This window comes from Medicago truncatula, chromosome 1 (assembly GCF_003473485.1).
Source record: "Medicago truncatula cultivar Jemalong A17 chromosome 1, MtrunA17r5.0-ANR, whole genome shotgun sequence".
Taxonomy (NCBI): Eukaryota; Viridiplantae; Streptophyta; class Magnoliopsida; order Fabales; family Fabaceae; genus Medicago; species Medicago truncatula.
Genome location: NC_053042.1, coordinates 38,121,732 through 38,137,681, shown reverse-complemented (window position 1 = coordinate 38,137,681; position 15,950 = coordinate 38,121,732). Strand labels below are relative to the sequence as shown.

The 15,950-nt window shown below is 32.2% G+C and overlaps 2 protein-coding genes across 6 annotated transcripts; both read right to left on the bottom strand.

Moving 5' to 3' along the window:
* Positions 1-1,048: 1,048 nt before the first annotated feature.
* LOC25484488 (damage-control phosphatase At2g17340) lies at positions 1,049-6,703 on the bottom strand. 3 transcript variants are annotated; one of them, XM_039828719.1, is made up of 14 exons: positions 6,479-6,702; positions 6,011-6,168; positions 4,515-4,701; positions 4,367-4,432; positions 4,213-4,279; positions 4,033-4,101; positions 3,606-3,746; positions 3,182-3,313; positions 3,003-3,089; positions 2,747-2,821; positions 2,595-2,672; positions 2,368-2,445; positions 1,330-1,392; positions 1,049-1,222 (listed from the first exon to the last, which is right to left on the bottom strand). In XM_039828719.1, the coding sequence occupies exons 3-14, from the start codon at positions 4,688-4,690 to the stop codon at positions 1,148-1,150; spliced, it is 1,107 nt and encodes a 368-aa protein (XP_039684653.1). In that variant the 5' UTR covers positions 4,691-4,701; positions 6,011-6,168; positions 6,479-6,702; the 3' UTR covers positions 1,049-1,147. The 3 variants fall into 3 exon arrangements, with proteins under 3 accessions (XP_039684653.1, XP_024629497.1, XP_039684659.1); XM_024773729.2 differs by having other exon boundaries at positions 6,011-6,081; XM_039828725.1 differs by lacking the exon at positions 6,011-6,168 and having other exon boundaries at positions 6,479-6,703.
* A 4,418-nt stretch (positions 6,704-11,121) lies between these two features.
* LOC25484487 (damage-control phosphatase At2g17340) lies at positions 11,122-15,740 on the bottom strand. 3 transcript variants are annotated; one of them, XM_013613330.3, is made up of 14 exons: positions 15,578-15,740; positions 15,131-15,201; positions 14,580-14,766; positions 14,417-14,482; positions 14,177-14,243; positions 13,982-14,050; positions 13,543-13,683; positions 13,101-13,229; positions 12,906-12,992; positions 12,395-12,469; positions 12,243-12,320; positions 12,040-12,117; positions 11,528-11,590; positions 11,122-11,426 (listed from the first exon to the last, which is right to left on the bottom strand). In XM_013613330.3, exons 3-14 carry the CDS (start codon positions 14,753-14,755, stop codon positions 11,352-11,354), a joined length of 1,104 nt encoding a protein of 367 aa, XP_013468784.1. In that variant the 5' UTR covers positions 14,756-14,766; positions 15,131-15,201; positions 15,578-15,740; the 3' UTR covers positions 11,122-11,351. The 3 variants fall into 3 exon arrangements, with proteins under 3 accessions (XP_013468784.1, XP_024637007.1, XP_024636996.1); XM_024781239.2 differs by lacking the exon at positions 15,131-15,201 and having other exon boundaries at positions 15,578-15,739; XM_024781228.2 differs by lacking the exon at positions 15,578-15,740 and having other exon boundaries at positions 15,131-15,481.
* Between the last annotated feature and the right edge of the window lie 210 nt (positions 15,741-15,950).

Sequence of the window (15,950 nt, the reverse complement as noted above, 5' to 3'; positions counted from 1 at the left end):
TTAAATTAACAAACCCTTATTTACTTTGATTTTCTTTTCTGTTGGTGATTTGGATTTGATCTCTTCAAATTGAAGTTGATCATTTTGTGTGAGTTTATGAGTTTGTACAAGTATATAACCGGCTAATAATAATCTCGATTAGTTATTGAACAATTGAAGAATTTTGAATTATTTTTTTTTAAGAAGAATTTTGAATTATAAATATGAAGAGCAATTGGAATTTGATTCAATTGTAAAAATATGGATGTGAATGAATTGATGGGTAGTAAAAAAACTCAGTCTACATGATCCAGCAAGTTGGAGTTATTATATAAAGAAGGGAAATTTTGTTATTATGATTAAATTTTAAATTGATTTGGGTGTAACCAAACCTTTTTTTCGGTGTTACTAGACAAAGTGTCCATTTAATTGCAGTGTTGATCCTCTCTGGTTTCTTTACGGAATTTTGATCCCCCTCGTTTTTAAATTCATTATTATAGTCCTCAATTTATAACTTTAACATTTTGTCTAGTTTAAATTTTGAGATGTCCCCGTGAGCTTAGCTTAGTTAGTAGGGAGAATACATAATATATGCAAAGAAAATACAGGATTAACTACCATACTTCGACTACCATTTGCGTCGGTAGTTAATCTCAATTAAAAACACACTTATAAGTTAATAATTCAAAATAAAAAAGAAAAAAAAAATTGAGATAAAAAATATGGAGACCAAAAATATATATAATTAAGAAAATATTATTTGTCAACACGTTGATAATCAAACAAATTCATCAAAAGAATGAAGAAACACATACAACTCATATATACACATTCAAGAATCCTCTTATTCCTAAGATAACATATCTCAAATAGTTAATTCTTAACGGCCATGAAATTCTTAATTCAATTTAAAAACACTAATTTGTATATGATCAAATGGCATCAGAGGACAAACTCTTAATTAAAAGTGTGTCTTGTGCAAGAATCAGTCTTAACAAGATTGTTAAAACGAGATTTAGCTTCAGATCCAAAGAGAATAGCAAGATTGCAAAACTTAAAACCGCAGTCAAAATCAAAAGATTATACACAATTGATTTTGTAGAATCCAATAGACAGCAAGATCGCAAAAACGAAGGAATTTCAAAAACAATAATATTAACTATAAACTCTAAACTGCATCATATTTGATTACACAGTCATACATCCGTGACTTGAGAAATTTTGCAACCCCAGTATTTTTCACCTGTAAAAGAAAAACGCAAAGAAAGAAAATTTAAAAAAAAATAACATCATCAGTATCAAATTTCTCGTATTTTAAGAAGCAAGTTGAAAAATGGTAAAAAGAATTACCATTGCAATCTTCATAGAATCACATCTAAATTGAGCATAAAGATTTGTTTCTATTCCGCGACCCTGTCATAAGAAATGTGTCAGCGTTTAAATTTCACCAGGCAAACCAATTTCTGACTATATTTAGCGCATAACTGTATTAGAATAGGCCTCATTGGGGAAAATTAACTAAAGACCATAAAAATCAACAATAAATATTAAAATCCAATTTCTCTTACACTAAAGTCATCGCAACTTTTCCATCTTAAAGTCACTAAATCTCAATATGAACAATAGAGCTTAGTTACAACTTGTTCTAACAACCATTCTTTCCGTTTCTTTTTAGTTGTTGGTTAAGTTTATTTACACGTACTAAGAAAATCAATAAACATTATGTTTTTGATGGAATTATTTGTATTTATTCAATTATACTATATTTATCGTTTCATCATCCACATATTTCTCTCTGAATAGTAAATAGTTAATGGTATTGTTGACAACACAATTGTTAATAACTTAATATTACATTAAACTTTGAAAACGACAAATTAATTTAAACAAATTTTCAGTTTATGAAAGCGAAAACTAAAGAACAATGAAGGGATGTGTGAACTTCGTTGTTATGCTCTTTAGTATTAAAGTTGTATTGGAGTCTCACATTGCTCTAGTTTTCAAGTTGTTGAATGTATAAATGTGTTTGAACATCCACATATTTTGAACTAATTTATGGAATGAGATTCAAGTTCATTAAACATGGTATGAAAGCCGAAGGATTGTAATGTAAAATTGGACCTGGGATTCACGCTAGGCATGAAGGTGGATATTTAAGTTATATTGGAGTCCTACATTGCTTAAATTCTCAAATCGTTGGATGTATAAAAGTGTTTGGACACCCTCATTCTTTTAACATGTTCATTTAACATTTAGAGATGATATCCAAACTCATTTAACATTTCGAACCAAAAAAAACAAAAAAGGAACGAAGGGAGTAAATAGGAGAATGCTACATTGTCTAACCCCAAGAGAAAAAACATACAATGTAAAAGAAAGAACTTGTACCATTCCTTCTAAAATGACAAGATCTACATCAGTGGCAAGGCAAGCAAGCTCTTGTGACACCTTTGTAAGATCAATAGCCTGCAACCCATTGAACAAAACAACAAACAAACATGCAATTATTTAATCATCATACAAGTCAATGATTTGACAGTACAGGCCATAAACTACTATAAAGAAACCAGAATTTCCTAACATAACAAACAAAATGTTTCTAAAATAAATCATACAGGTAAATCACTTCCAGAGTTGGCAATCAAAAGATTTGAAGTGCTGACACCTAACAGACGTCCTTCTTCATCCTTTAACTGGTAACCAACTTGACAGAGTTAGGAAAGAACTTTGGTTATACCAAAAATTTGTTGAAATTAATTTTTGATACCTGTGATATAATTTCAATTAGCTCAGAGTAAGTTACATCATTGATAGAAGGTAAGTCATTAGCAGCCAAAATAACCTGCATTCAAAGCAATTCAAAATTTTAAAAAAGTTCAAAAGTGAACTATGAATCATGTCTTCTACAAATAAGTGTTCAGTGGATCTAATTAAAGTTCTTAAAACAAATTATAAAATTTGAAGTTTCTCTAAGTTCTATATAAAGCAAAATGAAATCAACAAATAAATTTAAGTGTGCGAACCTGATTCCCACGCCGAAGGAGCTCCCTTGCAAATGGCAAAATACCTAAAATTATATCTGCACCTGAGTTATCAACAAATATGATAACCTGCCATAAAAAAGAAATTGATTTATGACACCACCCTATGATAAAATAAATCAGAAGACATAAAGATATTTCTTTCGCCATATAACACTTGCCTTCTTCCAGGACTTCTTGCTCCATCTCATTTTCAAAGTGTCAAGGTCATCGATAATCCATGGTCGAGGTTGGAGATTTTCACAAGTAGCTGAAAACGACATTCCCCCATCCCTAGAGAAAGCTTCTGCAAGCTTCAAGAAATTGAGGGAAGAAAAAGATAACACATAAACTACAGCTACTTATATATAATCCTTCAAACATTGGCACAATGATTGTAATAAATAACTGTTTTCTAGTGAGCAAATAAATTTATTTTGAGGTAAGGTTTCCATAAAAATTGTCAGCTTATGGTTGTGCCGAATAACCTATTCTTATAGCTTGGTGAGAATTATTTTGCAACGCGATTTTGTTTATATTTTTAAGAAAGTGTTAGCTAGCATAACTCCAGAAGTGAACAAAATTACATGGAAAAAATCATACTACCTGGGGAGAACCAAGATCAAATACATTCCCTGCAAAAATTCCTCTAACTAAATTCTCAAGTCGCTTGCCTTCATCTTCAATGGCATCATTAAGACGAACAACATTCTCAAATAGGGAGATGGCCTTTGCATTCTCTTCATTCTGTTGCTTTCAAATCATATATATGAATTATTACAACTCTTGGCCAAAATGAAACTACATAATTTATTGATAGTCCACTCCATCCCTAATCTTAACGAGATTGATAAGTAACAATGTTAAATTTATTCAACTTTGGCCATCAAAATTGTGAAAAGATTGCAGTTAAACTTCCACATATTCTTGCTTTAAGATCTTAAATTGCTTCAACCACAATAACCAGATATACACATACCATTCTTCCACACTTTAGCCGAATAGCATTAGGCATTTATCATATAGAACTTACCTTGACTTTCTTGAAGATATCTCTGAACCCTAGTTCTTTAAGGAGTTCCTCACGAAGTCTGCATAGAAGCTAGAACAAAAACCAAAAGAATAAAGAGAAATGAGGGAAAACACAGAAGGGGAAATCAGGCTATATCAAATATTGTATTTTTTGCGTACGAAGTTCTGTTTAAGAACATACAAGGATATCAAGAGGATTTCCATGACTTGCAGGATCTTCCTTCATATCTTCAAGTATTTTAGCATACCTTTTTGAAAGAAATGAACCAAAATAAGATTCAATATTACAATTAACAACAATTTGAATTGCTTAGGATAAAAACAGACATTACAACCTTTGAGCATAAATTTCGGCTTTATTTGCAGCATCAGGAACAGAAGTATCACTCGCAGCACGCTTCCTGTACCAAATAAAAGCTTCAAATTAATATAAATAAACAAGAAACATTGAAATAATAAAATCCTTGTTCTGAGAGAACATACTTGTAAGAGGGGATACCACTGCAAAAGAGATTAATCCAAGATAACTCAGTGGGAGTGGGGACTTTTGGATCATCAGAAGGGAGCCTCCAAGGAATGGTGCATGCTGAATAATTGGTAGTGTCACTATCATCCATCAACAAAGGGAATCTCACCAACTGTGGTGTACTAATTGTCATTGCTTCTTCTTCTGATAAATATACATTTCACTTTCAGTTCAGTCACAATGTAGTTTACTCATAAAGTAAGAGTCCTAATAAGAGGCTGCAAATAATTAAGTGCAACTGATTGACTGAACATACTATATTATCCTTAAGTAACATTACCAAGTTGTCACTTTTTATGACATTTTATTCATACATACATACGAACATATGTAGATTGAAGTGTTGTTTGGTTTCACTTTTAAAAGAGAGAAAATTACAGTGGTGTAGAATTTATTTCAACACGTTTGATTATTCTCGAGTAGAATTTATTTCAGAGTCGAGAATTTATTCTAACTTGGAGTTGTTGCCTCTAAATGTGATTTTTAGCGTGGAATTTATACTTCAAACTCATTTTTATATTAATGTATTCAAATATAAATCATTTTATATTCAACTTGTTATTAACTAAAATCATTTTTTGTGGCTGCAAAATCAAAGGCACGTGTATAAAGTCGGTACTAAGATTTTTGATGTCATGTGCGAAACAATAAAGTGTGCACCTTTAATTATTTGGATGTCTTTTTTTTTATTGGAGAAGATTCATTCAATCAAAAGGTTTTGTAAAAATATTTTAATAGAATTAACCAAAACGAGTTAAAAAGAAATATATTTATATGGCACTAACTAGGCTTATTTGAATGTCTTTCTTTTTAATTCTATTGAAAATATTTTTTCAATAGAATTAATCAAAACAGGTTAAAAAGACTTAATTGGATCCCTCAAAAAAAAAACTATCCCTGAATAATTATTAAATTTTGTTTTGGTCCTTTGATTATAAAAATTCCGTTTTGGTCGCTCAAATATGTTTCTGTCATCTAATTTGATCTCGCTCTATTAATTTTAACCTAAAATATCTAAGGTGGACCAACATTGTATGCGGTCCACCATAAACCTTATTAATTTATTTAATTTTAACCTTTATTATCATTTTGAAACAAAACCGACCCTTTGATCATGCAAAACCATTGAATCTAACGGTAAACCACCAACATTGATTTTTCTTTCTTTTTCTTCATCATCTTCCTTCTATTTCTTCTTCATCTTTATCTTCATCATCTTTAACACCACCTTCATCGACATTCATAAAAAATTCAAAGGAAAAAAATCCAGAAACAACAACAACCATAAAACACATAATCGTCGCCGTCGTCATCATCATCAATATCATCTCATCACTACACTTTCACCACTATCAAGAACAACAACAATCAAACACACTTGCATAAACAAAACCATGATAACATTAATCATATAATGTAACCATGATAACAACATTAATGATGTAAGGGATACCTAGTGTTTGGGAATGATGATTGACTAGTGCTGATTGATGAATGCAATGTTGTTGGGAGAGAGAGTTAACCCTGTAGGTTGTTGAAAGAGTAAAAGAAACAAAATGGGAATGAAATGATGATGATGATGAGCCAATATAATTCCAATGGTTGCAGCACCTATGAGTTTGAGTTGGTGATAAAATAATAAATGTTTAACTTCCTCCATTGAAATGAAGCTATCAACCTATGAAACATGGACATGGACATAGACATCGGACATGATACGGATATTGACACGTCGACACCGTTAATAATTTAATAAAATCACATAATTTAGTGTAATTATATATGTCGGTTTTGTTCGGTGTCCAACATGACACGTGTACCATGACACGTCTAATCCAAAAAGTGTATGTGTTTCATAGCTATCAACTAATCTTGGAACAATGAATGATATGATATTTAATATCAAGTTTGAGTGGCATACCTTAATACCTATCTAGTTCTCAATGTTGATGGAGGTTTGTAGTTCACTTGGAAAAGACGGAGTGCTTGCTTGCTTGTAGTGTAAAATGAAAATGGGGAGTTTTTGTTTGGCAATGCCTGACCTTAGAAGTTAGGTCTATCTATAGAGGCCTTTAGAATGACGTTAATTAGTATCTAATGCATTATGCGTGTGGGGTTGGGCACCATTATTTCTACACTCTTCTTCATGGCATTCATTAGGCTCTTGGGTGCACCTTGAAGCCAAAGAAGTTGTGCTATTTTAACACAGGAATTGTCGACATCGTATCCAACAACAAAGATGAGACATGGTGTGTGGGTCATGCACAAAAACCGATGCGAGCTCAATATCAACGTGACTATTGTTGACATCCATACAAAGCTGTGGTGTGAGTGAGTATTGATGATTGTGTTCTTTTAAGTTTTAACATTTCTCTAATTTTTATCAATTTTTTTAAAATTTGTTTAGATAATATAAAAGAGTATTTTCTAAAAGAGAGACGAGTTTGTATCATTAATCAAATATAGTACTTTGATTAAGAACCCGCTTTGTTATAAGTTATTTTGAAAAAATATAATCATTTTTAAAAGTAATACATACGTTTGTTATAGTTTTTTTCTTTTTTTTTTACAAAAATCAGACTATAAAAAACATCAAAAAAACAACTTTAAATGAGAAGTTGTTATGTATAATTTTTTAGACAAAGGAGAAAATAAAATAAAAGTCTTTTTAGATAAAGACATCTTAAAACCAATCAAGAAACCGATCGATTCTGGTTCAATGGTACCATTTCATTTAAGTTTTAATGAATATTTATTTCGTTTCAGAGATTCAAACCATCTCTTGATGGGTCTCATTGCTGGTTTTGTTGTTTCCCCTGATTTTATCTCATTAGATGCTTGTATTTTTTTCTTCTTGTTCGTTTCTTTGTTTGAGGATTGCCCTTCTTTTTCACCAAAAACAATCCATTTACATACACCTTAAAATGTTTCATTTGTTACTTAAATAACAATATCAATTGTGTAACAAAATAATAAAATTGTAACAATATTCTTGCTGCCTGCAATTTTACTTTGAAAATGTCTCTATTGGACCCAAATTCTTATTGAAGGCATCTTCTACTTTTTTTAGATTCATACCAGCATTCTAAATATGAATAGCTCTCATGCATAATATATATCTTATTAATTATTGTAATTATCAATGATAGAAAACAGCTCTTTTTCTAACGAAAATAACTCGTTTAATTATTAATTTAATAATTTGGTGTACCGATACACTCAAATTGTTGGGTGTACCATAGAATTTGCCTTTTAAATTAGGTCAAATACCATTTTTTGTCCTTTTCGTTTGACATAATTGAAGGTGAGAAAAACACAAGAAGGGAGGGTTGAATTGTGTTTTCTTTTTCCCAGATTAAAATCTTCTTCTGAGGTCACTTCAGAAGCTGTTGAAATGCTTCTGATGTGCAGTTCAGATTCAGATGCACAGCGGAGTAAAACAGAGTAAAGAGAGAAGAAAGAAGGACACAGGCAATTATACAGGTTCCTTCCACAAACCGGAAGTCAGTCTTGTCCCCCTTGCACTTCCAAGGAGAGTTTCACTAAGTTTAATCACAACTGATTACAACTGCTCAATACTACACCTAGTATGAGACTACAAATTGCTCAAGCACGCAGGCAAGAGACTTCCTTTGCTCAAGCACACAGCAAGAGACTTCTTATGCTCAAGCACTAAAGCAAGAGACTTCTTATCAAACAGAATTACACAGAAAATTGTTTGAGATTGAACACTTGATATACAATCAGTGGTGTTCACAATACAATACAGTTGAAGGACTCTCTAGACTTAAGAATTTCTAAGATATATCAAATGAACACAGAAATTCTAAGTGCTTTGATGTGAAATAATTTTTGCAGAGTTTTGGCGCTTTGAATTGGTATGAGTCTCTTAAAAAATCTTCAGGTCTTCACTCCTTTATATAGAGGTGTAAAAGAGACGTTGAGATTTTTTAAGCACATCAGAGAGTCGTTTGAAGCTTTGATAAGTTCACCCTTGATCCGTTGCCTGATATGGTTATTGTCCTATGAAGGATCAATTTCAAATGCGTTCCCAATGTGTATAAACATTGTTTGCAGGCAGAGCTGTTATCCTTGTCTTGTAGCAGAGACAAACTCAGAGTAGTGGAAGTAGTGGTTGTACAGTTCGTACATACTCACAATGTCAACGCTCTTTGAGGATAAAGCATCCAATGCTTTTCAAACTAGTCGTTGTCAACTTTCCAAGTCTTCTGCAATCTTTCTGGTGAGCTTGAATCCTTGAAACAGCTTTTGAAGCTTTAGGTTGATCTTATGATAATCTGCAGCTTCTGGTGAACTTGCTTCTGATAAACTTGCTTCTGATGAACTTGCTTCTGATGACGTCATTACTTCAGAGGCACTTTGTCTTCAGGAGCACTTCAAACTTTAGACGCAGTTTTCTTCAGAGGCTTTAAGCTTCCCTTTTTGTTGATGTATATGCTCTTTATTTGTTCTTCCAAGACCAAAATAGTTGTTCAAAAGTTTGTCTATTGTCCTATACACTCAAACAAATATTAGTGTGTCCAATTGACAATTTTTAATACCTTGTTATCATCAAAACTCTTAAGGATTAGTTATTGCTGAACCAATTTTGTTCCAACAATAATTCAAGTTAGTTTCAATTAGGTATATTTAGTTTGACAGAATTTCCAAGTTAGATTTTAAGTTTCAAAAGTTTCAAATAGGTATTATTTCACCGTTACCCTTGCTGTCAGTTAATAATTAATTGATGCTGAAATAGCCGTTAAGTTGTTGACTTGTATCAAAACGCTGTCTTTTAAAAGCTTCAGGTGTCAAAACGTTACGTTTAATGGTCACAAATATCATTTTGGCACTATAAATGTCGTTTAATAGTGCTAGAAAGTAATTTGTTGTTGTAAATAGTTGTCTTTCTAGCACTAGAAATGATCGTTTGTGACCATTAAACATAGCGTTTTAACACCATGAAGCTTTTAAAAGGCAGCATTTTGATCCAAGTCAACAACTTACGACTACATCAACATCAGTTAAACGGATACTGACAACAGGGGTAACAGTGAAATAGTTTATCGACTAAAAGCATATATTTGAAACTTTTGAAACTTAAAGGACTGACTTAGGAATTCTGTCAAACTAAAAGGATCTATTTAAAACTTTTGAACCTTAAAGGACCAACTTGAGAATTCTGTCAAACTAAAAGGAACAAACATTGTATTTGGCCTTTAAATTATAAAACTTTTCTCAATCCAACATTCAGAAAGAAAAAAAACGTTAATTAAATTAGAGAAATGATATTTGAACATTCATTTTATGACAACTTCTGTGACAACTTTATCTCTCATACTCACATTACTTTTTACTTTATCTCTTTATTGCTTTGGTTTTCGTGCAAATACAAACTTTTTCTTTGTAAATTATAGTTGTCCCAAAAGTTATCAACCAAATGATTGTTCAAATAACACTCCTCATTAAATTAACTATTATATTTACAAATATCAGTGGGATCCAAAGAAAAATCCAGATTTGGAAACCTATTAATACAACAAACAAGGAAATAATCAACAATATAGAAATAGAATTCTTAACAAGGACAAAAATAGCACATGTACCCTACATATATTTGCTATAATGATGAGTAACCATCACCAGAGATGCATCATGGAAACAAAACAGCCACGTGGAAAACTAACAAACCAACTAACTTCTAACAGGAAACATTGCAACTTTTGACAACCACAATTCTTTCCTGGTAAGTTAATTTTTACAGCATCAGTAAAAGCATGAGGTTGATTCAACTCAAGTAGTTGATTGACTACGATTAGAGTCCTTTTCAGGTAAAGGATCTCTGTCTTAAGCAGATGAGTTGTTCCTAGAGTCTTGAACAAGTTGTTCTATTGTAAACAAAATTATCCAAGTAATTGATTTGTCCCTCTTAATTTAGCTCAGTTGGTAAGGACAATGCATAATATATCAATGTTTGGGATTCGAATCCCGGTCACCACCAAAAAAAAAAAAACAGTAATTGATTTAATTGTAGTTTTTTCTTTACCTCGGTTTTTCTAATACGGAATTTTGATCCCCTCGGTTTAAGTTCATTATTATAGTCTCCAATTCTTTATAACTTTGCCATTTTGTCTAGTTTAAAATTTTGAGACCGAAATTTGATGATGTAACAAATGATATGATGGTCAGGTGAGTGATATGATGATTTGTCAAATGTTATGATAATGTGGCAAGTGGAATGAGACGATGATGAACTCATTAGTGATATTATGATGATTTACCAAATGATGATTGGTGAACAATCTGTAGTACATTTTTTTTTTTCCTTTTCAGTTTTGGCTCATTTTCATTTAAAATGATAATGAAATAATTGCACAATATCATATCATTTGTCACATTGCCATATTTCTATTCCAATTTCACGAAAAAGAAAAATGTCAAAGCTTTGAAAAATTGGGAAACTAAAATCTCTGATTTATAGTCTGGAGGGATCAAAAACCCTAATTGGATAAAATATGGAGACAAAAACTGTTATTAAGCAAAAGTAATTTATCAATCAATCCCTTGATAATCAAACAAATTCATCAAAAGAATTAAGAAACACATACAACTCATATACACATTCAAGAATTCTCTTATTCCGAAGACTTATATCTCAAATAGTTAATTCTCAACGGCCATGAAATTCTCAATTCAATTTAAAAACACTAATCTGTATATGATCAAATGGTATTAGAGAACAAATCTTGAATGAAAATTCTACATTGTAAAAGAATCAGGCTTAACTATAAGCTCTAAACTTCATTGTATTTGATTACACAGTCATACATCCGCGACTCAAGAAATTCTGCAACCTCAGGATGTTTCACCTATAAAAGAAAAATAATGACAAAGAAAAATATAAGAAAATCACATCATCGGTATTCAAATTCTCATACTTTAAGAAGTTAAAAATGATTCAAAGAAATACCATTGCAATCTTCATAGAATCACATTTAAATTGAGCATAGAGATTTGTTTCTATTCCGCGCCCCTGTCATAAGAGATGTGTCCGTGTTAAAAACTCAAACCAATTTCTGACAAGAATTATTGAATAACTAAATACGCCTATTGAAGAAAGAACTGGAGACAATGTGAACTCAACAAGAGAGCTTAGTTACAACTTACAACTTGTCCAATCAACTACTCCCTCCGTTCCTTTCTAGTTTCTTTTAAGGCCATTTACACATACTAAGAAAACCAATAAACTTTACCTCATCCGCATATTTCTCTCTCAGCAGTAAATAGTTACATGTATTATTAACAAAACCACAGCTAATATAGCTTTATAAAAGTGTCAGTTGAAAAGGAAAGAAAGGATGTGTTGTGTTAATTTCGCCACTAGGCTTTGTAGAAAGGGGTAAAAAGGGAGTAAATATGAAAATGTTACATCATCTAACCCCCAATAGAAAAAGCATACAATGTCTAAGAAAGAACTTATACCATCCCTTCTAAAATGACAAGATCTACATCACTGGTAAGGGAAGCAAGCTCTTGTGACACCTTTGTAAGATCAATAACCTGTAATCCATACAAGAATGTAATCATCATACAAGTCAATTATTTGACAGCATCGGCCATAAACTAACAAGAAACCAGAATTTCCTAATATAGCAAACAAAATGTTTCTGAAAAAAAAATCTTACAGGTAAATCATTTCCAGAGTTGGCAATTAAAAGTTTTGAAGTGCTGACACCCAAGAGACGTCCTTCTTCATCCTTTAACTGGCAACCAAATTGACAGAGTTAGGAAAGAACTTTGGTTATACCAAATATTTGTTGAAATTCATTTTTGTTACCTTTGATATAATTTCAATTAGCTCAGAGTAAGTCACATCATTGATAGAAGGTAAGTCATTAGCAGCCAAAACAACCTGCATTCAAAGCAATTCGAAATTTCAAAAAACTTTAAAAATGGACTATGAATCATGTCTTTTACAAACAAGAGTTCAGTTAATCTAATTAAAGTACTTAAACAAATTAAAAAATCTGAAGTTCCTCTAAGATCTTTATAAAGCGAAATGAATTCCAGATATTGCGACACATTAATCTATTGTGTTCAATAACATAAATGCTACCATTATCCACCTCATCCTTCCCCCACTGCTAAAACACAAACTTGCACACGCAAAACACATCATATGGAAAAGACAAAAAAAACACATATTTTACGTGGTTCAACAGTTGTTGCCTCTGTCCACAAATATAGACACTTCAACAAAAGAACATGTAACTTTGTTTTGACAGTTGGACTCAAACTTCCAGACCAGAAAATACGGTTGAAAGGGAAATAAATTAATGCGTGCAAACCTGACTCCCACGCCGAAGGAGCTCCCTTGCAAATGGCAAAATACCTAAAATTATATCTGCACCCGAGTTATCAACAAATATGATAACCTGCCATGAAAAAGAAATTGATTATGACACTACCCTTGGCTAAAATACATCAGAAGACATAAAGTGCATTATAAGAATTGTATATTTCTTTAACCATATGACACTTGCCTTTTTCCAAGACTTCTTGCTCCATCTTATTTTCAAAGTGTCAAGGTCATCGATAATCCATGGTCGAGGGAGGAGATTTTCACAAGTAGCCGAAAACGACATTCCATCCCTAGAGAAAGCTTCTGCAAGCTTCAAGAAATTGAGGGGGAAAAAAGTAACACATAAACGACAACTACTTATATATAATCCTCCAAACACTGGCATATGATTGTAATAAATAAATAAATGTCTTCTAGTAGGAAAATAAATTCATTTTGAGAAAAGGTTTCCTTACAAATTGTCAGCATATGGTTGTACTGAATCAACTATCCATATAGTTCCGGTTAATTTTATAACTATCTCTTTCTCGGTTTGTGCGTACGATTTTGTTCAGATTTTTAAGCAAGTGTTAGCTACCATAACACCAGAAGTGAACAAAATTACATATAGAAAATCAAACTACCTGGGGAGAACCAAGATCAAATACGTTCCCTGCAAAAATTCCTCTAACTAAATTCTCAAGTCGATTGCCTTCATCTTCAATAGCATCATTAAGACGAACAACATTTTCAAATAGGGAGATGGCCTTTGCGTTCTCTTCAGCCTGTTGCATTCAAATCATATATGAATTATTATAAATCTTGGCCAAAATGAAACTGCATGATTTATTGATAGTCCACTCCATCCCCTATCTTAATGACATTGAAAAGTAACAGTATAAAATTTGTTCAACTTTTGCCAAATCATGAAAAGAATGCATTTGAATTCCCCATATTCTTTCTGCAAGATGTTAAATTGTTTCAACCTCAATAACCAGATATGCACATACAATTCTTCCGAATTTTGGCTGAATAGTATTAGCAATTATAACTTAGAACCGCAGATTGTTTGCTTAATCTTACCTTGACTTTCTTGAAGATATCTCTGAACCCCAGTTCTTTAAGAACTTCCTCACGAAGTCTACATAGAAGCTAGAGCAAAAACACAAGAATAAAGAGTATAAGGGAAAACACAAAAGGGGAAAACAGTCATATATTAAACATTTTAGTTTTGGTAATTTTTCTCATTTGCATATTAAGTTCTGATAAAGAACATACAAGGATATCAAGAGGATCGCCATGACTTGCAGGATCTTTCTCCAAATCTTCAAGTATTTTAGCATACCTTTTTGAAAGAAATGCACAAAAGAAAATGCAATATTGCAATTAACAACAATTTGAATTACCTAGGATAAAGACAGTGCAAGCCTGATGTTTATGAGAAACAGGTCTCAAATTCAAAAAACCTCTCAAAGTAAACGAAAAGGGAAAGAATGAAGTAATAAGAGACCACCTAACCTTTGAGCAAAAATTTCAGCTTTATTTGCTGCATCAGGAACAGAAGTATCACTCTCAGCACGTTTCCTGTACCAAATAAAAGCTAAAAATTAATATAAACAAGAGGCATTGAAATGATAAAATCCTTGAACGACATGGTCAATTTTGATTTGAGAGATCATACTTGTAGGAGGGGATACCACTGTGTAGGAGATTAATCCAAGATAACTCAGTGGGAGTGACGACACATGGATCATCAGAAGCGAACCTCCAAGGAATGGTGCATGCGGAGTATTTGGTAGTATCAGTATCATCCATCAATAAAGGGAATCTCACCAACTGTGATCTACTACTTGCCATTGCTTCTTCTTCTGATATTAATATACATCTCAGTTCAGTAACAATATAAGAGTCCTAAGAAAAGATTGCAAATAAGTATACTATCCTTAAGTAACAATACCAAATTGTCCCTTTTTATGTGACATTTTATCATACATTATACATGCATATGTACTAACATATGCAGTGTATTTTTTTATCAAGTAGCCTAGTGCCTAGAAATTCACCACGAGGGTTCGAACTCTGACATTGCATATTGCTATGTCCCTACGAACTGAGGTATGTTCAAGGAACAGTGCAACTTACTTTTAACTAGAATTAATTTTTATCGCTGCAAAATCAAACACACGCGAGTATTCATAACCATGATAACAACATTAATGATATAAGGGATACCTAGTGTTTGTGAATGATGATTAGCTAGTGCTGATTGATGAATGCAACGTTGTTGGGATAGAGAGTTAACCCTGCAGGTTGTTGAAAGAGTAAAAGAAACAAAATGTGAATGAAATGATGATGATGATGATGATGAGGGAATATAATAATTCCAACGGCTGCAGCACCTATGAGTTTGAGTTGGTGATGATATAATAACTGGTTTTACTTTCTCCATTGAAATAGACCTATGAACTAGTCTTTGGAACTTGAATGATATTATTATGAGTTATTTAATGAATTGGAAACAATTATTCTGGTGTGTAATAATTTGAGATTTGAAACTAAAAAGTGTACGTCCAATATTTTAGAGTATTAATAATTTATGTGAATAGGATAATACTAGAATTGAAAGGCATGTTATATATAGTAGTGATAGGAATCAAATATATAGTTTGAGTGGCATACCTTAATGTTGACGGAGGTTTGTGGTTGGTTCACTTGGAAAAGAAGGAGTGATTGCTTGTACTTGTAGTGTAAAATGAAAATGGGGAGTTTTTGTTTGGCTATGATTGACCTTAGGAGTTAGGTCTATCTATAGTACACTTTTATGACCTTAATTAATGTTTGTGGGGTTGGACAATGGACACCATATTACTTCACTCTTCTTCATGGCATGCATTAGGTTCTTGTGAAGCTATCCCATTACACTATGGGACATGTGCATCTTCTAAATGAAGCTATCCCATTACACTAAAGAAGTTGTTGATTTATCTTTTTGGTTTGAGTTTGGATCCTTTCATTTTTCAAAAGAAGTTTAAGAGCCACATTTAGATTAGAG

What these genes read in the sequence shown, in the direction of transcription:
- LOC25484488 (XM_039828725.1), bottom strand. Translation starts at nt 4,690, where the DNA reads ATGACAATTAGTACACCACAGTTGGTGAGATTCCCTTTGTTGATGGAT. An exon ending in ATATCTTCAAGAAAGTCAAG is followed by an intron (nt 3,747 to 4,032) that starts GTAAGTTCTATA and finishes TGAAAGCAACAG; the next exon opens with AATGAAGAGAATGCAAAGGC. An exon ending in TTGATCTTGGTTCTCCCCAG is followed by an intron (nt 3,314 to 3,605) that starts GTAGTATGATTT and finishes AATTTCTTGAAG; the next exon opens with CTTGCAGAAGCTTTCTCTAG.
- LOC25484487 (XM_024781228.2), bottom strand. Translation starts at nt 15,347, where the DNA reads ATGGAGAAAGTAAAACCAGTTATTATATCATCACCAACTCAAACTCAT. An exon ending in GCAAGAAGTCTTGGAAAAAG is followed by an intron (nt 12,993 to 13,100) that starts GCAAGTGTCATA and finishes TTTTCATGGCAG; the next exon opens with GTTATCATATTTGTTGATAA. An exon ending in TTGTCATTTTAGAAGGGATG is followed by an intron (nt 11,591 to 12,039) that starts GTATAAGTTCTT and finishes CTCTTATGACAG; the next exon opens with GGGCGCGGAATAGAAACAAA.